This window comes from Ovis aries, chromosome 26 (assembly GCF_016772045.2).
Source record: "Ovis aries strain OAR_USU_Benz2616 breed Rambouillet chromosome 26, ARS-UI_Ramb_v3.0, whole genome shotgun sequence".
Lineage (NCBI taxonomy): Eukaryota > Metazoa > Chordata > Mammalia > Artiodactyla > Bovidae > Ovis > Ovis aries.
The window spans coordinates 33,983,842-34,007,458 of record NC_056079.1 but is presented as its reverse complement, the minus strand read 5'-3'; the positions used below and the strand labels follow the sequence as shown (position 1 = coordinate 34,007,458).

Genomic DNA, 23,617 nt, shown 5'->3' with positions numbered 1-23,617 from the left:
TCTGTTACATTTGGAAAACAAATTTAAAGTGATACTGGTTATATTAAAGCCTTCTCTAATAAGGTATTTAGTTTAAATATATTTTGATTAGTCATATAATATTAAAAAATTTAACAACTGTAAATATGTAATTTAAAATTCTCACATATACCTAATTTTAAGTATTTTATGCAGATATGCCTTTTTTTTACCTTTTTTAAAAATTTTTATTTTTACTTATTTTACTTTACAATACTGTATTGGTTTTGCCATACATTGACATGAATCCACCACGGGGGTACATGAGTTCCCAAACATGAAAACATATGTTTTCACTTATCATTAAGTTACATTGCATTTATTATCATTTTAAATTAATGTTAGTTAATATTATTAAAAATTTAAATATAAGCAGAAGGATGATAAAAATTGACCATAATACTATTCTCTAGACAAAAGGCTATCCAGGAAAATTATTTCAATATACTGTTTTTCATATACTTGGCAACCCACTCCAGTACTCTTGCCTGGAAAATTCCATGGACAGAGAAGCCTTGAGGGTACAGTCCATGGGGTCACAAAGAGTCGGACACGACTGAGCAACTTCACTTTAATGTATTATATATATATATAAATTTAAAACATATGCTTTCATTATGGCATATTTTGCATATTTATGTTTTTAACTTTAAGCAAGAAATACTGCATGAATGTACCAGATTTTTGAACAGTCACATTTTTCTTAAAATTGTTTTTATCTAGAAATAGGCATATTTCCAAGATTTTTAGATATATATATTCTAACTTCCTCCTTAAGAATGTTTGCACAACTTTACATTTTGCCATCAAAAGTTAAGAAAATGAAACTGTGTCCACATATTCATAGCAAAATTGGATATCTTGTTTAGAGAGGCAAAACAAAATTATAATATAAAATGTGAATTTAAATTTTTATGGTCTCCCATCTCATTGTTGCTTTAATATTTTTTATTTTGCCAAAAATATTGGTGTAAATGCAGATTTTTTAAATTACCCTTTCAGAATGTCGTAAAAATGATAAAATATAGTTTTATATAGAAATGAAAATTTCCTTTTTGATAGAACTTAGATGTGACTCCCAACCCTATGCCATCTGCCTGTTGCAGTACAACACTGACACAATTGAAGACCATTTCAAAACTGAAGCAGAGCATTGTCACATAAAATAACTTTAAAGGTTTCCATGAACCCTCTTCTATGGCAGTGGGAAAACCCAAATGGATTGACATGTTATGGCAAAGACAAATAGCCCTGCCCTTGATACCCCCAACTTGACTTGAAGAGTCAGCAATAAGAGAGGGGTTGATAGAGGCAAAGGCAACATACAGTTCCAGCTGCCATAGCTTGAAGTTCTAGTCAATAAGGCTGTAGCCACAAGTATTTGGCTGAGTAATAAGGCAATGGCACCCCACTCCAGTATTCATGCCTGGAAAATCCCATGGATGGAGGAATCTGGTAGGCTGCAGTCCATGGGGTCGCTACAAGTAGGGCACGACTAAGCGACTTCACTTTCTCTTTTCACTTTCATGCGTTGGAGAAGGAATTAACACCCCACTCCAGTACTCTTGCCTGGAGAATCCCAGGGACGGGGGGCCTGGTGAGCTGCCATCTATGGGGTCTCTCAGAGTTGGACGCGACTGAAGTGCCTTAGCAGCGGCAGCATATCATCTTTTTATATTTAAATCTTCTCATCTGTAAAAATCCGATACTAAAAATATACCCAAGTCACACAGGTACTCTAGAGTTTCCATAAATTTGTAATTGAAAATTACTTAGCATAGTATGTCAGAAATGTAAGTGATTGATGAATATCAATAAATATTGCTCCTCCTACTACTATTTGTATTTGCTATCAATAGTTTCTCATGTACTGAAACAAAGTAATTGGAACTAAATATGGAAAATTTGGATACAAAATAGAGTGCAATATGAAATAAAAGACACTAAAATTTCAGAACTAAGAAGAAACCAGGGATATCACTGCTGTTACTGATTGGTGGCCCAAGACTGGGGACCCTTGCACAAGGGAACTACTGAAATGTCTTTTTAACTGTGAGTCCAAATACCTAAGGAAATGATATTAAGGGTGGGTTTAGGGAGACAGGTGGTTGAAAATCAGTTTAAAAATATGTATAAAACCTAATTTCCTCTCCTAAACAATTGTTTCTGCTGTAAACTCACAGCTGGTCTAGGACTCTTCTTGGGTGGAATGTGTGAAGTGTGGTCACCAGGCATAGATGTCTTTGTAAATCATAATAGAAGGTGGTTATGATACCGAAATTAGTGTGAATATATTAAACTTGACACACTAGATGCTGGGAAATGAGTTTAAACATTCTAAGATGTTCATGAGAATCCAGAAGGGAATTGAACCACCCCAAAGAATCAAAACCAAGCATGTTGACAGCAAGGTTTTCCCATTAAGCATTCCAGATAATTTACACTCTCTGAAGACAGCAGACCATAAGCTCCATATGTGTTCATAGATGTTGCAATATGCTATCAATGCCTAATATGAAGAAGCACTAGACATAGGATGAAACAATGTAATATGGTAGATGTTGTCATGGAAAAATTCAAAGTGTTTAACAATACAGGTGATATGGTATGAGTTCTAATACAGATGAAATTGAGAATCAAAATGATTTAAGCAGGGGTTCTGAACCAATATTTTTAAACATCTGATTTCTTCTATATAAACACAATATAGAATGGCATGAAACTATTTAGCACCAATATTGAAGATTGAAAGGCAACACAAAAATTACTTAAAATAAGGTAAGGTAGTTTTCAGCCTGTAATTATTTACCCAGTCAGAACTACATAACTGATATTTTTCATTAAAACCAGTTCTTTCCTGCCTATTGTGTATACCTTTCCTAATGTGTAAAACAAACCACACTTAGAATAACAGAGAGAGACTCACCAGGAATGAGAAAATTAGCAGACCACAACACAACCAAATTTCTAAGGAGTAGTTGCCAAATACACTGAATTTTCTGTCAAATCAAGAGATGGAACAACTTTGTAAGCTGTTATCCTCAAACTGTATTCTTCATGAGTAAACACTATTAGGTCAAATACCACGAGATTTTGAGGTGAGGAATTCCTGTCAGTGGTTTAACATGATGTGTGGGCTTTGCTCATGCAAAGACCAAGGTAGATGAAAATGCTAGCTGTTTCCTTTTCCAGCTTCAACTCAGGGCCTCAAAGTGTCCCCAATAGTATTGGAATTCAGATAGCAGTAAAGGGAGGAGAGTGTCTGAATCCCCATCTTGATAAACCTGAGCTGAACAGGTATCTCTCACGGACTTCTTTTCTCTCAGAGAAGGAGCAATGTCATTCTTGAAAAATTGGTCATTTCTTATGAACCACATAAAGTGTAAGTCACTTGTCCCCACCATTTGTTCAACAAAAGTTTCACATGAAAGAAATGAATGAATTCTGAAAGAAGAATACAAAAGTAATAAACATGGGACATAAAAACAAATATAAATATAAAATATAACACAAATTACATGATGCAAAATGAGTTAAAAACAATATTGATATTGTTATATATTTATGTACTAGGTGACAAGACTTGTTGTAGGACCTTGACAGTATTCCCAGTCTTTCCCATTCTTTCTACAATTCTGAGTGAGGGCAATTATCCCTCTCTTCAGAAGGAAGCAGAGACCTAGAGAGTTTAAATTGTTATTGTAAGTTACAGCATTAAAAAATAATACATAAATAAAATTCTAATCTAAATAATACAACCCCAGAGAACCATTCTTTAGTACTCACAAGTCTACCCTTTCCATCTGTTAAAGATCCTGGAAGGACTCAAGAAATAGACATAATAGAAAAACAAAGCCATTTTGAAAATGAAGGACGTTGACAATAGAACTGGTAAATAACAGAATAGACATTATCATAAAACACTAAGGTAACTAAAATGGGCTGGAGTGGGTGAGTTTAATCAGATGACCATTATATCTATTACTGTGGGCAAGAATCCCTTAGAAGAAATGGAGTAGCCATCATGGTCAACAAAAGAGTCTAAAATGCAGTACTTGGATGCAATCTCAAAAACGACAGAATGATCTCTGTTCGTTTCCAAGGCAAACCATTCAATATCACAGTAATTCAAGTCTATGCTCCAACCAGTAACGCTGAAGAAGCTGAACGGTTCTATGAAGACCTACAAGATCTTTTAGAACTAACACCCAAAAAAGATGTCCTTTTCATTATAGGGGACTGGAATGCAAGTGTAGGAAGTCAAGAAACACTTGGAGTGACAGGCAAATTTGGCCTTGGAATATGGAATGAAGCAAGAGAACGTACTGGTCAAAGCAAACACCCTCTTCCAACAACACAAAAGAAGACTTTACACACAGACATCATCAGACGGTCTCCAATGAAATCAGATTATATTCTTTGTAGCCAAAGATGGAGAAGTACTATACAGTCAGCAAAAACAAGAATGGGAGCTGACTGGCTCAGATCATGAACTCCTTATTGCCAAATTTAGACTTAAATTGAAGAAAGTAGGGAAAACCACTAGACCATTCAGGTATGACTTAACAAATCCCTTATGATTATACAGTAGAAGTGAGAAATAGATTTAAGGGACTAGATCTGATAAAGTGTCTGATGATATATGGACGGAGGTTCATGACATTGTACAGGAGACAGGGATCAAGACCATCCCCATGGAAAAAAAATGCAAAAAAGCAAAATGGCTGTCTAGGGAGGTCTTACAAATAGCTGTCAAAAGAAGAGAAGTGAAAAGCAAAGGAGAAATGGAAACATTTATGAGTATCTGAATGCAGAGTTCCCTAGAATAGCAGGAAGAGATAAGAAAGCCTTCTTCAGCGATCAATGCAAAGAAATCGAGGAAAACAACAGGATGGGAAAGACTAGAGATCTCTTCAAGAAAATTAGAGATACCAAGGGAACATTTCATGCAAAGATGGGCTCGATAAAGGACAGAAATGGTATGGACCTAACAGAAGCAGAAGATATTAAGAAGAGGTGGCAAGAAAGAATACACAGAAGAACTGTACAAAAAGATCTTCACAACCAAGATAATTATAATGCTGTCATCACTGACCTAGCCCCAGACATCCTGGAATGTGAAGTCAAATGAGCCTTAGAAAGCATCACTGCGAACAATGCTAGTGGATGTGAAGGAATTCCAGTTGAGCTATTTCAAATCCTGAAAGATGATGCTGTGAAAGGGCTGCAGTCAATATGTCAGCAAATTTGGAAAACTCAGCAGTGGCCACAGGACTGGAAAAGGTCCGTTTTCATTCCAATCCCAAAGAAAGGCATTGCCAAAGAATGCTCAAACTACCACACAATTGCACTCATCTCACATGCTAGTAAATACTCAAAATTCTCCAAGCCAGGCTTCAGCAATACATGAACTATGAATTTTCAGATGTTGAAACTGGTTTTAGAAAAGCAGAGGAATCAGAGATCAAATTGCCAACATCTGCTGGCAAGTGAGTGAGTTCCAGAAAAATATCTATTTCTGCTTTATTGACTATGCCAAAGCCTTTGACTGTGTGGATCACAATAAACTGTGGAAAATTCTGAGAGAGATGGGAATACCAGACCACCTGACCTGCCTCTTGAGAAACCTGTATGCAGGTCAGGAAGCAACAGTTGGAACTGGACATGGAACAACAGACTGGTTCCAAACAGGAAAAGGAGTACGTCAAGGCTCTATATTGTCACCCTGATCATTTAACTTGTATGCAGGGTACATCATGAGAAACGCTGGGCTAGAAGAAACACAAGCTGGAATCAGATTGCCGGGAGAAATATCAGTAACCTCAGATATGCAGATGACACAACCCTTATGACAGTGAAGAGGAACTAAAAGGCCCTTTGATGAAAGTGAAAGAGGAGTGTGAAAAAGTAGGCTTAAAATTCAGCAGTCAGAAAACTAAGATTATGGCATCTTGTCCCATCATTTCCTCGCAAATAGATGGGAAACAGTGGAAACAGTGTCAGATTTTATTTTGGGGGTCTCCAAAATCACTGTAGATGGTAATAGCAGCCATGAAATTAAAAGACACTCACTCCTTGGAAGGAAAGTTATGACCAACCTAGATAGCATATTGAAAAGCAGAGACATTACTTTGCCAACAAAGGTCTGTCTAGTCAAGACTATGTTTTTTTCCAGTGGTCCTGTATGGATGTGAGAGTTGGACTGTGAAGAAAGCTAATTGCTGAAGAATTGATGCTTTTGAACTGTGGTGTTGGAGAAGACTCTTGAGAGTCCCTTGGACTGCAAGGAGTTCCAACCAGTTCATTCTAAAGATCAGTCCTGGGTGTTCTTTGGAAGGACTGATGTTGAAGCTGAAACTCCAATAATTCAGCCACCTCATACGAAGAGCTGACTCATTGGGGAAGACTCTGATGCTGGGAGGGATTGGGGGCAGTAAGTGAAGGGGACAACAGAGGATGAGATGGCTAGATGGCATCACCGACTCAATGGACGTGAGTTTGGGTGAACTCCGGAAGTTGGTGATGGACAGGAAGGCCTGGCATGATGCAATTCATGAGGTCGCAAAGAGTCAGACATGACTTAGCGACCAAACTGAACTGAATGTTATATTCAACGCTGAGCGTGGCAGGATTGATGCTTTTGAACTGTGGTGTTGGAGTAGACTCTTGAGAGTCCCTTGGACTGCAAGGACATCCAGCCAGTCAGTCCTAAAGGAAATCAGTCCTGGGTGTTCATTGGAAGGACTGATGTTGAAGCTGAAACTCCAATACTTTGGCCACCTGTTGCAAAGAGCTGACTCATTAGAAAAGACCCCGAAACTGGGAAAGATTGAAGGCAGGATGAGAAGGGGATGACAGAGGATGAGATGGTTGGATGGCATCACTGACTCAATGGACATGAATTTGGGTAAACTCCAGGAGTTGGTTGTGGACAGGGAGGACTGGCGTGCTGCAGTTCATGGGGTCCAAAGGGTCGGACACGACTGAGCAACTGAACTGAACTGAGGAGGGTATACCATAGGCTATAGTTGGCTGACCGCTGCTCTGGAGATATATGCTGTGGTATTGGTTTATGTGTGGAACAGTGGAATACCATAGAGTAGAGGTATAGCCATGTGCTCTTGCCCAAACGGTTATACGCAAAGATGCTAAGGTCTTTGGAAAGTAAAAAATGACATCTTCGTCAAATATGTAAGAAGATTGGATTTCCACATGGAAATCCTTATTCTAGAAAATTGAATTAGAGGGTAAACTTAAGTGTCAAACCAAACGAAATTTCTAGTAGGGGATTTAGGAGAAACCAAATTAATGAGCCATAAGACTGTGAAAAGATGTTCAACATCATTAATCATACAGGAACTGCAAATGAAAATCTCAATGAGTTCTCAGCACATACTGACAGGAATGGATGCAATGCAAAAGAATGACAATACCAAATGAAAGAAAGAGTGTGGAGCAGTTGACATTAGTTCTTGGCAAAAAATGCAGAATGATCAAACTATTGAGTTGGCCAAAAGATCTGTTCAGATTTTTCTATTTGATGTAATGAAAAGACCTGAACAAACATTTTAACCAACCTAATAACTTTAGAAAACTATCAAATTTTTATATTTCTATATACATATACAAGTATCGTGAATCAGATTTTCCAGTTCTAAACACTGAACCAAGAAAAATGAAAGACTATAACTATTCAAAAACCTGTACATGGATGTTCACATCTACATCATTTACAACAGCTAAGATGTTTAAACAATCCAAATGGTCATCAACGGTTAAATATATTAACAAATTATTCTATGTTTCTAAAATCTCACACTTGGTAACAACAAAAACAAATGAATTACCAATAATCACAGCAACACGGACAAGTGCTGAGTTAAAGAAACCAGATATAGAAGAAGACATATCATACGATTTCACTTATATAAACTTCTAGGGTAAATTATTGTAACCTATGGTGAGAGAAAGTAGGTCACTGGTTACCTTGAACCTTATAGGCTATTAACTTTATAAGGTAATGGAAACATTCTTTATTTTACTGATAGTAATGGATGCATGGTTGTATACATTGCTACCAGTTCGTGTAACTGTGTTCTTAAAATACATGCATTTTATTGAGAGTAGGCCATGGTAAATAATTTCAAGTACAAAAATGATGATAAAATAGACCAACATTTGGGGGTAAGTTGATGGGAATTTGTTTAGCTTGAAGGTTAAATTAGGGACCTAGAAGAAGTTTTTGAGGGGAAAGAAACAAGAATCCTCCCTCATTTCAGTAACTTTTTTTGAGGATTCTAATTATCAAGAGTATAAGGCAAAAGCTTCTGATTTGTCCTCAAAATGTTTATGCAACATCTCCCAGATTATTTACTCAATGGGCATTGATCCTTATGTTTCTTGTAATTATATCTCTACATGTTTGCATCTGTACCTATAATCTATCTATCTACCTAGCTACCTAGCTATACCTGTGTGTGTGAGTGTGTGTATGTATATAAAATTATATAATGTACCTGATAATTGCAAACAAGATAAGATTTTTTTAATGTTTTATTCAATTCGTGTCCTCTGTTTTGCAGAAAGATTCAGGTGTGCTGTTGAAAAGAGTTCTGAAAATACGTGTCATTATTGATAAAGCTTTGGTAAGCATTATTGATACATTTTCCTTATACTCTTTTATTTAAATTGAGAAGGAATATAAAGATAATCTTTGCAATGCAGAAATACATTAATCTGTTCAAAATATATGTATCAGTGTGACAGGACATAAAGACACATTATCAGTTGGCTTTCCAGCGACATAAGAGGATCAGTAACAATATTTATTAGAACTAATGTAAAATTTTATATTTAAGGGGAGATCCAGTAATCTATTGGATTATAACTAGTTGCATATATTTCTGGGTTCACCCCCAAATTGTGGCAAAACACTTCCTTAAGTCAATTTTCATTTTAAAGTGTTTTATTATTAAATTGAAGAAGATCCTTCTATTAAACATAATCTTTTATAAGAATATTTTGTGTTGTGTAATTGCTTGGGTATTCTGGTGGAAATAATCATTTTTTAATGTCTATAGTAGTTTTATTCATATTTATAAAACTTGGAAAGAACATAGATTTTCTTTAATAAATGAGGGGATAAGTTGTGGTACATACAGACTGGGATATTATTTAATGCTAAAAAGTTTACTGCTAATTAACTATGAAAAACGTAATGTTGCTGAGAGGGAGGCTATAATTTGAAGGTAAACACTCTGTAGGACACACTGGGTAAATATCTAGTAAATTGTAAAGGGAGAAGAAGAATACATAGGAACACATTTGATTTTTGAACTTTTCATTTAAACAATTAGTTTTAGCAAACACTTACAGGCAGTAAGGTTTTTTTTTTTTTAAACCTATTTTGTCCATTATTACAAGAAATTTTGTATAAGCCAGTAAGTGTCATGATGTTCTAGAATTTTTGCATAAAATGAAATTTTCAAATCTTTAAATAATTTTTATAAAAGCAATAATAGAAAATGATGACATCAGTTCTGGGATCCCTGGGCCCTACAACCAGGCTCCAGGCCCCAGCTCTGCCTGTCAATAGCTAGGCACTAGCCCCAGGACCAGGCTTCACTCAGCAGTGGAAGTGCTATAGCCTTGGAATGTTCTGCACCTTTACTCCATACAGCACTGAGCCAGCACTATCCCAGAGCTCCCTGGAGTTTCACAGTCAGCTGCCTTATGACCTTGTCCTGCCAACTAGCACCTGGCAGCCAATGCATGAGGCAGAACTGCCAACCAACTGGACCAGGGGCCAAACAAGACTAACAGACGTCTCACCTAGTCAGCCTTCAGCAACAGAAAGACCCACACAGCCACACAGGGGAAGCCACTAGAGTATACACCAAAGGTGATGAAAGTTGAGTCAGCTGCTGAAACACATAGTGCCTGCAAAAGGCCACATCTCCAGCATTAAGAAGCACAACCAGTCTACCAGGTACATACAAATGCAAATACTTAGGCAGACATGTTCCAGATGAAGCAATAAGTAAACAGCCGAAAAGAATGTTTAAGTGAAATGGAGATAGGCAACCTACTCAAGAAAGAGGTTAGGGTAGTGCTTGTAAAGACAATCAAAAACCTCAGAAGAAGAATGCATACACAGAGCAAGAAAAAATATTAACATGAAGAATGACCAAACATAGATGAAGAATACAACACTGAAATGAAAAATACACGTGGAGGTACCAATAGTAGACTAGATGATACAGAAGGATGGATCAGTGAGCTGGAAGACAGTGTGATGGAAATTACTGATGGTGAACAGGAAACAGAAAGAATGACAAGAAATGAGAACCTTGAAAGAGAACTCTGGGGCAACATTAAGCACATTAATATGTACATTATAGGCCCCCCAGAAGGAGAAGAGAGAGATAGTAATTAAAATGACAAAAGTTAAAGATGAAAAGAGGACAGTGAAAGCAGGAAAAGAAAAACAACAAAAGGAATATCCATAGAGCTATCAGCTGACTTTTCAGCAGAAACTCTGCAGTCCAGAAGGGAGAGGCACCCTGTATTTAACATGTTGAAAGTGAAAAATCTACAGCCAAGAATACTCTTATCCAGCAAGGCTCTTCAAATTTGATTTAGAGATCAAAATCTTTATAGGCAAGTAAAACTCAAAAGAGTTCAGGAACTAGCATTACAAGAAATGTTAAAGCAGTTTTACTAAGAAACAAAAAGTCCAAAACTGGAAACACAAAAATTAAGAAAGGAAAAGATCACTAGTAGGAGCAAACATACAGTAAATGTAGGAAATCATCTCACATGCAAAGCTAGAAGGAAGGTAGGAAGAATGTTGTCTTTTAACAAAAGCATCTATATCTACAGTAAGGGGTTAGGAGATACTTAAATTAGATGTAAAATAATATATTAAAAGCAGTAATTGTGAGGGGAGGAGAATATACATACATGGTTGTTAAAAATGTATTTGAAATTAAGAGATCAGCAACTTAATCATATATAAATACGTATGTGTATGTATAGATTGATACATAAAAACATCATGGTAACTGCAAAAGAAAAATGTATGCTATATACACACAAGAAAAGTAAAAGATACCCAAATATAATATTAAGGTAGTCATCAAATCATATGAGAAGGGAACAAAAGAAAAAGAAAGGAACAAAAAGGACATACAGAAAGAAATCCAAAGCAATGCACAAAATGGAAATGTGAACACACATATCAACAATTACTTTAAATGGAAATGAACTAAATGCTCCAAGAAAAAAGAAATAGAGTAGTTAAATGGATACATAACAAGACTCATATATGCACTGCCAAAAAGCAACTCACTTCAGATCTAAAGACTCACAGACAGAAAGTGAGGGAATGGAAAAAGGTATTCCATGCAAAAGGAAATTGAAAAAAAGTCAGAGTACCAATACTTATATCTAACAAAACAGGTTTGAAAAAGAGGTTGTTACAGGAGACAAGGACACTACATAATGATAGGCATCAATCCAATAAGAAGGTATAACAAATGTAAATATCTGTGCACCCAGCATAGAAGCATCCAAATCCATAAAGTAAATATTAATGGACATAAAAGGGGAAATTAACAGTAACTCAATAACAGTAGGCAATTTAGCACCTCACTTACATCAATGGACAGATCATCCAGACAGAAAATCAATAAGAAACCAAAAGCCTTACATGACACATTCTATGTATATGGAACATTCCATCCGAAAAATGCAGGTTGCAGATGTTTCCAGCTGCACATGGCACAGTCTACAGAGCAGGTCACATGCCAGCCTATAAAGCCAGCCTTGGTGAATTTCAGAAATCATGACAAGCATCGTTTCTGAACATGTACAATGAGACTAGAAATGAACTACAAGAAATATATTCCGAAAAAAAAAAAAAAAAAAAAACTAAACACACAGAGGCTAAGCAATGTACTGCTTAATAGTCAATGGGTCACCACAAAATCTAATCTCTGCCTGGAGACAAATGAAAAGAAAACACAACCATCCGTAAATCTTAGATACAACAAAAGCATTTCTAAGAGAGAAGTTTTTGACACAGGTTTTGATACAGGCTTATCTCAGGAAACAAGAAAAGTCTCGGATAAACGACCTAACCTTACACCTAAGGGAATTAGTTAAAAAAACAAATAAAACTCAAAATTAGTAGAAGGATAGAAATCATAAATAACAGAACTGAAACTAATGAAATAGGTACTAAGAGAAGAATAGAAAAGAGGCAGACTAATAAGGAAAAAGAAGAGAGGTCCCAAGTGAATACAACCAGAAATGAAAGAGCAGATGTTACAACAAACACCAAGAAATATAAAAGATCATGAGAGACTACTCTGAACAACTATACACCAATAACATGTACAACTTGGAAGACGTGGGAAAATTCATAAAAATGTACAATCTCCCAAGACTGAACCAAGAAGAAATACAAAATGTGAACAGAATAATCACAAGTAATGAAATTGAATCTGCAATTATAGAACTCCCAAAAATCAAACGTTCATGGCTTTGTGAATTTGGGTGAATTTCCCCAAATATTTAAGAGTAGAGTTAGCATCTATCCTACTCAAACTATTCCAAAAAATTGCAGAGGATGGAACGATTCTGAACTTATTCCATGGGGACAGCATCAACCTGACAGGAAAGTCAGAAAAAGATATCATAAAAAGAAAACAAAATTGCAGGGACTCCCTGGTAATTCAGTTCAGTTCAGTTCAGTTCAGTCACACAGTCATGTCCAAATCTTTGTGACATTATGGAATACAGAACTCCAGGCTTCCCTGTCCATCACCAATGACCGAAGCTTACTCAAACTCATGTCCATCTAGTCAGTGATGCCATCCAACCATCTCATCCCCTATCGTGCCCTTCTCCTCCCATCTTCAATCTTTCCCAGCATCAGGGTCTTTTCTAGTGAGTCAGTTCTTCACATCAGGTGGCCAAAGATTTGGAGTTTCAGCTTCAGCATCAGTCCTTCCAATAAATATTCAGGACTGATTTCCTTCAGAATAGACTGGTTGGATCTCCTTGCAGTCCAAGGGACTTTCAAGAGTCTTTTCCAGCACCACAGTTCAAAAGCATCAATTCTTTGGCACTCAGCTTTCTTTCTAGTCCAACTTTCACCTCCATTGATGACTATTGGAAAAACCATAGCTTTGACTAAATGGACTTTGTTTGTAATGCCTCTGGTTTTTAATACACTGTCTAGGTCGATCATAGCTTTCCTTCCAATGAGCAAGCATCTTAATTTCATGGCTGCAGTCACCATCTGCAGTGATTTTGGAGCCCAAACCGATAAAGTCTTTCACTGTTTCCATTGTTTCCCATCTATTTGCCAAGAGTGATGGGACTGGATGCCATGCTCTTAGTTTTTTGAATGTTGAGTTTCAAACCAACTTTTTTACTCTCCTCTTTCACTTTCATCAAGAGGCTCTTTAGTTCTTCTTCGCTTTCTGCCATTAGGGTAGTTTTATCTGCATATCTGAGATTACTGATATTTCCCCTGGCAATCTTGATTCCAGCTTGTGCTTCATCCAGGCTGGCATTTCACAAGAAGGAAATGGTAACCCACTCCAGTATTCTTGCCTGGAGAATCCCATGGACAGAGGAGCCTGGCAGGCTACAGTCCACGGGGTCGCAAAGAGTCCGACACAACTGAGCGACTTCACTTAATTACTTAGTCTGTGTATAAGTTAAATAAGCAGGGTGACAATATGCAGCCTTGACGTACTCCTTTCCCGATTTGGAACCAGTCTGTTGTTCCAAGTCCAGTCCTAATTGTTGCACCTTAAGTTGCATACAGATTTCTCAGGATCAAGTCAGGTGGCCTGGTAATCCCATCTCTTTCAGAATTTTCCACAGTTTATTGTGATCCACACAGTCAAAGGCTTTGGCATAGTCAATAAAGCAGAAATAGATGTTTTTCTGGAACTCTTGCTTTTTCGATGATCAGCGGATGTTGGTAGTTTGATCTCTGGTTCCTCTGCCTTCTCTAAAACCAGCTTGAACCTCTGGAAGTTCATGGTTCGTGTACTGTTGAAGCCTGGCCTGGAGAATTTTGAGCATTACTTTACTAGCGTGAGAGATGAGTACAATTGTGCGGTAGTCTGAGCATTCTTTGGCATTGGCTTTCTTTGGGATTGGAATGAAAACGGACCTTTTCCAGTCCTGTGGCCACTGCTGAGTTTTCCAAATTTGCTGGCGTATTGAGTGTAGCACTTTCACAGCATCATCTTTTAGCACTTGAAGTAGCTCAACTGGAATTCCATCACCTCCACTAGCTTTGTTCATAGTGATGCTTTCTAAAGCCCACTTGACTTCACATTCCAGGATGTCTGGCTCTAGGTGAGTGATCACACCATCGTGATTATCTTGGTCATGAAGATCTGTTTAGTAGAGTTCTTCTGTGTATTCTTGCCACCTCTTCTTAATATCTCTGCTTCTCTTAGGTCCATACCATTGCTGTCCTTTATTATGCCCATCTTTGCATGAAATGTTCCCTTGGTATCTCTAATTTTCAAGAAGAGATCTCTATCTAGTCTTTCCCATTCTGTTGTTTTCCTCTTTTTTCTTTGCATTGATCACTGAGGAAGGTTTTCTTATCTCTCCTTGCTATTCTTTTTGGAACTCTGCATTCAAATGGGTATATCTTTCCTTTTCTCCTTTGCTTTTCGCTTCTCTTCTTTTCATAGCTATTTGTAAGGCCTTCTCAGACAACCATTTGCCTTTTTGCATTTCTTTTTCTTGGGGATGGTCTTAATCACTGCCTCCTGTCCGATTTCACAAGCCTCTATCCCTAGTTCTCTAGGCACTTTCTCTATCAGATATAATCCCTTGAATCTATTTGTCACTTCCACTGTATAATCATAAGAGATTTGATTTAGGTCATACTTGAATGGTCTGGTGGTTTTCCCTACTTTCTAAAATTTAAGTCTGAATTTGGCAACAAGGAGTTCATGATCTGAGCCACAGTCAGCTCCCAGTCTTGTTTTTTCTGACTGTATAGAGCTTCTCCATGTTTGGCTGCATAGAATATAATCAATCTGATTTTGGTATTGACCATCTGGTGATGTCCATGTGTTGATTCTTCTTTTATGTTGGAAGAGGGTATTTGCTATGACCTGTGTGTTCTTTGGCAAAACTGTTAGCCTTTGCCCTACTTTGTTTTGTACTCCAAGTCCAAATTTGCCTGTTACTCCAGCTATCTCTTAACTTCCTACTTTTACATTCCAGTCTCCTATAATGAAAAGGGTATCATTTTGGGGTGTTAGTTGTAGAAGGTCTTGTAGGTCTTCAACTTCAGTTTCTTCAGCATTATTAGTTGGGGCATAGGCTTGGATTACTGTGATATTGAATGGTTACTAGTACTTCACGGATAAAAATTCACCTGCCAATGCAGGGAACATGTGTTCAGTCCCTGCTCTGGGACCATCCCATGTCTTGGAGCAACTAAGCCAGCAAGCCTCACCTACTGAGCCCACATCCTGCAACTACTGAAGCCTGCTGGCCGAGAGCCTGTGCTCTGCAACAAGAGAAGCCACCACAATCAGAAGCCTACGCACTGCAGAGAAACTCCATGCATAGCAATGAAGATTCAACATAGCCACAAATAAATCTTTTTTAACAAAGGAAAGAGCAAGCCAATACCACTGATAAACATAGCTGCAAAAATTCTCAACACAATGTTAGCAAACCAGTTTCAACAGTATATTAAAAGGATCATACACCACAGTTTAGTGGAATTTATCCCAGAGATGCAACAGTTTTTCAGTATCCACAAAAAAATTAATGTGGTACACCTACAGATGGCCAACAGGCACATAATAACCATCTGATCTTCTCAGAAGATACTGAAAAAGATTTTTACAAAATTCATCTTCCATTTATGATAAAAACTCTACAGAAAAGAGGCATAAAGAGAATGGTCCTCAACATAATATAGCTCATAGATGACAAACCCACACCTAATATCATACTTAACGGTGAAAAGCTGAAAGCACTTCCTTGAAGGTAAGGAACAATACAAGAATGTCCTCGCCTGCAAATTTTATTCAACATAGTGCTGGAAATCCTTTCCTTAGTACTCAGTAAAGAAAAGGAAATAGAATCCAACTTGGGAAGGAAGAAACATAATAGTCAATGTTTTCAGATGACATGATACTATACATAGAAAATCCTAAAGTGAAAAGAAGTGAAGTTGCTCAGTCATGTCCAACTCTTTGCGCCCCTATGGACTGTAGCCTACCAGGCTCCTCCATCCATGGGATTTTCCAGGCAAGAGTACTGGAGTGGGTTACCATTTCCTTCTCCAGAAAATCCTAAAGACAACACCAAAAACTACTAGAGCTAATCAATGTATTTGTAAAGATGCTGGATGCAAAATTAACACACAGAAACTTGTTGCATTTCTGTCTACTAACAATGAACTGTCAGAAGGAGAAATTAAGACTATCTCCTTTACTATTGCATCAAAAAGAATAATACCTAGGAAAAAATCTAAAGAAGTAAAAGACTTGTACCTAAACAGATGGAAAGACACACTGTTTTCATAGATCTCAGGAATTCCTGTTGTTGAAGTGCCGATACTCCCAAGCCTATTTAAGGATTAAGTGTAATCCCTGTCAAAATACCAATGGCATTTTTCATGAAACTAGAACAAGTTACCCTAAAATTTGTATGGAAACATGAAAGACCCCCAAATAGCCAACTCAATATTGAGAAATAACAGAAGAAAGTATCACACTCTATGACTTTAGACTATACCACTAAGCTGCAGTAATCAAAATAGTATGATACAAGAATAAACACAGACACACAGGTCTATGGAATTGAATAAAGAGCCCAGATATAAAAGCATGCACTTATGGTCAATTAATCTACAACAAAGGAGGTAAGACTATACATTGAAGCAAAAAGCAGTCCTAAAAATAAGTGATGCTGGGAAAACAACAACACCTATGTATGTGGGACTGAAAGTAGAACATTTTCTCACACCATATACAAAAATAAATTCAAAATGAAATAAAGACTTAATGTAAGACAGGAAACCATATTACTCCTGGAAGAAAATATAGGCAGAACACTCTCATTCACTAATCATAACACTGTTATTTTATCTGTCTCCTCAGGCAAAGAAAGTGAAAGGAAAAATAAGCAAATAGTAACCACTTAAAAGCTTTTGCTCAGCAAAGGAAACCATAAACAAATGAAAAGACAGCCTGTAGAATGGGAAAAGAGTAGTTGCCAATTACGACTGATAAAGGGTTAATATCCAAACTATTTAAACAGTTCATACAACTGAATATCAAAAACAACCCAATTTAAAAGTGTGCAATATTGTAAAGTAATTAACCTCCAATTAAAATAAATAAATTTTAAAGAAACATAAAAGGACGTATATACAAAATAAATAAATAAAAGTGTGCAAGAGAACTGAACAGTTTTTCAAGGAAGACCTACAGATGGTTAATAAGCACAGAAAAGATGTTCAACATCTCTGAAATGCAATCAGAACTACTAAAAGATATCACTTCACACTTATCAGAATGGCTATAGTCAAATAAGCCACAAATAACAATTGATGCCAAGGATGTGAATAAAAAGGAACCCTTATTAATTATGCAATCTTGGAATCTTAACTTTTGATCCTAAATAACTACATGTGTAAAGAGGAATATAATCATCACCATTCATTTTAATATTGTTATTATTGTTTAGTCATTCACTAAGTCATATCCAACTGTTTTGCAACCCCGTGGACCGTAGCCTCCTCAGGGGGGTGTCCTTGGGATTTCCCAGGCAGGAATGCTGGGATGAGTTGCCATTTCCCTCTGCAGGGGATCTTCCTGACCCAGGGATCAAACCCACATCTCCTGCATTGGCAGGTGGATTCTTTAGTACTGAGCCAGTTGGGAAGCCCTATTTTATATTATTGGTTGCTATATAATGTCCCTATGGAAGAATGGAGAGGGAAATGGCAACCCACTCCAGTATTCTTGCCTGGAGAATCCCATGGATGGAGGAGCCTGGTGGGCTACAGTCCATGGGGTCGAGCCTAGTGGGCTACAGTCCATGGGGTCGCAAAGAGTTGAACACAACTGAGTGACTTAAAATCTAAAATATAAAGTCCCTCGGTTTAAGTCTAGAACTTATTAGTACTCGTTAAGTCTTAATTATAATTTTGTCTTTTTGTTTGCATGCTGCATTATTTTAACATTTTTATATCCATTGAACTGTGGTAGTTTAGTCATTTTCACTGATGATTAAAAAATATAATTTGCCTTTCAGTATGATTATATGGGTTCTGAAGTGACACTTGCATCTGAGAAGATTATCTATGTTTTTAGTCTAATCAACACTGTGAGTATTTATGTTTGTTATTTAAATAAGAAGTATTCATGTAAATATAGTAGCATTGTTTGAATAACTAGCACGTGCACTTTTGAAAATGCTCACGTACTTACTTGGCTGCATTGGTCCTCAGTTGTGGCACGTGGGTTTGTCCCTTGTGCCTCTCTGGCTCAATAGTTGCCATGCATGGTCTTTGTTCCTCTGCAGCATGTGGGGTCTTCCTGGACCAGAAATGGAATCCACGAACCCTGCAGGGAAAAGCAGATTCTTAACTACAGCCCACCAGTGAAGTCCAACATGTGCAACTTTATAAAATGTATACTCCCTGAAACTAACTTCTTCCACCAGTGAATTTCATCTGAAAAAAAATATAGTTAATCAGAAAATTGGCATTGCATATAAATGTATAGTATTATATTTATGATTACTTGTAGCCATATATCATGAATCTCCTATTTTTAGATGTATTCTCAGCTTCAAGTGTCCGTTATATTAACTTCTCTGGAGATCTGGTCAGATCTAAATAAGATTTCAACTGATGGGGATGCACATGAAGTACTACAAAGATTTGTGTCCTGGAGAGAAAAAAACTTATTACAAAGCTCCCATGATTTGACATACTTATTAATGTAAGTAATTTATTTTCATTGGTATAAAGTTTATCAAACTATTTGTAAGTGAACTATCAAAATTGTACACAAAATTTATTATTTAGAATAACAAAGATAGCTCAAAAAATGACTATGTGAGTACTGTGTTGGCAGAATGAAAGCTATAAAAATCTGATGATTCAACGTAAGACACTAAAGCATGGTAGGCCATTATCCTGAGTGGTCTGCTTACTTCTGAGTTTAAAGAACTGAAAATATGTAAAGCCATGGGACAACATAGGGCCTCTATTGTTTTAAAGAATTCCGCAGAGGTAAATAACCAAGACCAGCATTTTTACATTAAATAAAGCATACATTGGTTGACAGAATGCAACAAATCCATATAAATCTGCCTACATTATAAAACATAAGTTTAGTAATGTGATGATCTTATGGAATGTCTTTCCTGACCTAAGGTTGTAGCTATTTAGCTGCTTCCACTGTAACATTCAAGAGTCTTTCTATATGCTGATTTGATTATTTTGGATGGAAAAAAACAAAAACATGATTCCAAAAGGCCTTAAGTAATATGGATACATCTATAAATCTCTGGTGTCTCTGTGAAATTTAAGGTCAGGTGTGGAGGTTCAGGAGCAGCTTTAACTAAGGATTAACGTGTGTGTGGACATTTAATGCATCCCATCTCTGTTTTTCCTGATGACTGTGCTGCATACATTCTCTCTTTTGTCCTCCAATTCAACACTTTTTATGCCATCTGAGCTTTTCAGTTCAGTTCAGTTCAATCGTTCAGTCGTGTCTGACTCTTTGCGACCCCATGAATTGCAGCACGCCAGGCCTCCCTGTCCATCACCAACTCCCGGAGTTCACTCAGACTCAACCTCCATCGAGTAGGTGATACCATCCAGCCATCTCATCCTCTGTCGTCCCCTTCTCTTCCTGCCCCCAATCCCTCCCAGCATCAGAATCTTTTCCAATGAGTCAACTCTTCGCATGAGGTGGCCAAAGTACTGGAGTTTCAGCTTTAGCATCATTCCTTCCAGAAAACACCCAGGGCTGATCTCCTTTTGAATGGACTGGTTGGATTTCCTTGCAGTCCAAGGGACTCTCCAGAGTCTTCTCCAACACCACAGTTCAAAAGCATCAATTCTTCAGCACTCATCTTTCTTCACAGTCCATCTCTCACATCCATACATGACCACTGGAAAAACCATAGCCTGACTAGATAGACCTTTATTGGCAAAGTAAAGTCTCTGCTTTTCAATATTCTATCTAGGTCGGTCACAAGTTTTCTTCCAAGTAGTAAGCATCTTTTAATTTCACGGCTGCAATCACCATCTGCAGTGATTTTGGAGCCCCCCAAAATAAAGTCTGACACTGTTTCCACTGTTTCCCCATCTATTGCCCATGAAGTGTTGGGACCAGATGCCATGATCTTCATTTTTTAAGCCAACTTTTTCACCCTCCTCTTTCACTTTCATCAAGAGGCTTTTTAGTTCTTCTTCACTTTCTGCCCTAAGGGTGGTGTTATCTGCATATCTGAGGTTATTGATATTTCTCCCAGCAATCTTGATTCCAGCTTGTGCTTCTTCCAGCCCAGAGTTTCTCAGGATGTACTCTGCATATAAGGTACATAAGCAGGTTAAATAAGCATTCTGTCAGATCATGAACTCCTTATTGCCAAATTCAGACTTAAATTGAAGAAAGTAGGGAAAACCACTAGACCATTCAGGTATGACCTAAATCAAATCCCTTATGGTTATACAGTGGAAGTGAGAAATAGATTAAGGGACTAGATCTGAGGCTTTACTACATGCAAATTCATGGCAGTAATCTATCCTGACTTTTATGTCTTAGAACCTTGTCCATCCAGTGTTGACAGCAGTGGTGATTAATTTCTGGAAGGATGAGGCACTGCTGGATTTTAAGCTGTGCATCATACAATGTTAAAGTTGACGTTTGAACTTAATTTGGACACACCAGGGGAGACTACGCAACTACAAAATGATTGAGGCATTAGACATGATACACAGTATTCATGTATTAAAGAAAGCAGCTTTATTGAGGAATCTAATTCTTAAACATCATTAAGTTATTGATAATTTAAAGTGCATTTATCCACAAGGAAAATGTTATTGTTTAGTTACAGGGACCATCCTAATTATGTAGGAGCAACATACCATGGAATGGCATGTGATCCAAAGTTTGCTGCAGGACTTGCTCTGGTATGTCCCTTCTCTTTAGTAATTATATCATTTTATTCCTTTCTCTTCAGTAATTATATCATGTTTTGAAAGTTAATATCTTCTTTAAGAACAAAAGTGTGTATAGTATATCTAACAACTTATTAAATTAATATTTTAATACAGTGCTGTATTTTTTACTTTTAACCTCACATTGTCATTTTTAAATTTTTTTTATGTTGGTAAAATACACATTGTGTGAAACTGACCATCTTAAGCATTATATGTTCACTGTGCAGTAGTGTTAAGTCTGTCTGCATTGTTGTGAAGTAGATTTGTAGAATCTTTATCTTGCTTTAATGAAACTTCATACACATTGGCCAACAAGGCCTCACTTTCTGTACCTCCACCCCCTGGCAACCACGATTCTCCTCTCTGCTTCTGTGAGTACGATATATTTTAGATCCCACATATAAGGTAGACCATACAATATTTGTCTCTCTGTCTTATTTCTCTTTGAATAATACATCCAGCTTCATCCATGTTTTTGGAAATGGCAGGATTTCATTCTTTTTATGGCTGAATAATATTTCATGTTACTCATATACATATATAAATCATATCATATTATCCATTTGTATATATAGACACTTTCTTTATGCATTCATATATTAGCGACCACTTAGTTTGGTTCCATATCTTGGTGATTGTGAATAATGCTACAACTAACATGAGAGATGGGAATGCAGATATCTCTGTGAGATAGCAGCTTCAGTTATTTTGGAGATATACCTAGAAGTGGGTTTGCTGGATCATATGGTATTTCTATTTTTAATATTATGAAGACTCATAATACTGAGGTCCAGAGTGGTTGCACCATTTTATAATCCCACAAGCATTTCACATTTCATATTTTATTCACCCACCCTCATTAACAGCTGTTATTCTTTGTTGTTGGTAATTATTTTAAGGGGTATGCCGTGATATCACATTTTGTTTTTGACTGTAGCTTTACAATCACTAGTGATAATTGAGCCACCTTTTCATATCCTTTTTGGTGTTTTGTACATCATCTCTGGAGAAATAGATGTTTATTCAAGACCTTAGGCCATTTTTTACCTGCATTACTTGATTTTCTTGTTTAGTTAAAGCAGTTCTTCTTCTGAGTATCAACACCTTTGGATATCCTTCATCCAGTTCCTCTCTCTCAAGCTCTGCCCCCCATATCCATAAATCTAATCCCTGTTTTTAGTTTGTTTGTTTTGAATTATAATTGACCTATATCCCTATGTAGACTTCCCTGGTGGCTCAGTTCGTAAAGAGTCTGCCTGCAACGTGGGAGACCTGGGTTTGATCCCTGGGTTGGGAAGATGCCCTGGAGAAGGAAATGGCAACCCACTCCAGTATTCTTGCCTGGAGAATTTCATGGGCAGAGGAGCCTGGTGAGCTACAGTTCACGGGTTCACAAAGAGTCAGACATGACTAAGTGACTAACTTCACCCCATGTTCGTTTCTGTTATACAAAATATTAATTTAATATTTCTATACTATTCAAAATGATTATCACAATAAGTCTAGAAATGATATATCATTATACAAAGATTGTTTTTCAGTCACTCAGTCGTATCTGACTCTGCAAACCCATGGAACTGCAGCATGCCAGGCTTCCCTCTCCTTCACCATCTCCCAGAATTTGCTCAAACTCATTTCCATGGAATCAGTGATGCCATCCAATCATCTCATCTTCTTTTGTCCCCTTCTCCTCCTGCCTACTATCTTTCCCAGGGTCAGAGTCTTTTCTAATGAGTTGACTCTTTGCATCAGATGGCCAAAGTGTTGGAACTTCAACTTCACACTCAGACCTTCCAATGACCATTCAGAATTTATTTCCTTTAGGATTAACTGTTTTGACCTCCTTGCTGTACAAGGGACTTTCTTTTTTGTTTTAACATTTACCATTTACCATTTATTTATTATTTTTTCTTACTTTACAATATTGTATTGGTTTTGCCATACATCAACATGAATCCACCACGGGTGTACACGTGTTCCCCATCCTGAACGCCCCTCCTACCTCCCTCCTCGTACCATCCCTCTGGTTCATCCCAGTACACCAGACCCAAGCATCCTGTATCCTATATTGAACATGGTGATTCGTTTCTTATATGATATTATACATGTTTCAATGCCATTTTCCCAAATCATCCCACCTTCTCCCTCTCCCACAGAATCCAAAAGTCTGTTCTATACATCTGTCTCTTTTGCTGTCTCACAAACAGGGTTATCGTTACCATCTTTCTAAATTCCATATATATGCTTTAGTATACTGTATTGGTGTTTTTATTTCTGGCTTACTTCACTCTGTATAATAGGCCCCAGTTTCATCTACCTCATTAGAACAGATTCGAATGTATTCTTTTT

The 23,617-nt window shown here is 37.1% G+C and overlaps 1 protein-coding gene across 1 annotated transcript in view; it reads left to right on the top strand.

The window, feature by feature from the left end:
* The window catches only part of LOC121818062 (A disintegrin and metallopeptidase domain 3-like), a 104,039-nt gene that overhangs the window by 18,485 nt on the left and 61,937 nt on the right, over window positions 1-23,617 (top strand). The window contains exons 7-10 of the mRNA XM_060406913.1: window positions 8,601-8,663; window positions 18,343-18,414; window positions 18,868-19,034; window positions 21,157-21,238. Coding sequence (XP_060262896.1) covers window positions 8,601-8,663; window positions 18,343-18,414; window positions 18,868-19,034; window positions 21,157-21,238 — 384 coding nt within the window. The remainder of the gene's footprint in view (window positions 1-8,600; window positions 8,664-18,342; window positions 18,415-18,867; window positions 19,035-21,156; window positions 21,239-23,617) is intronic.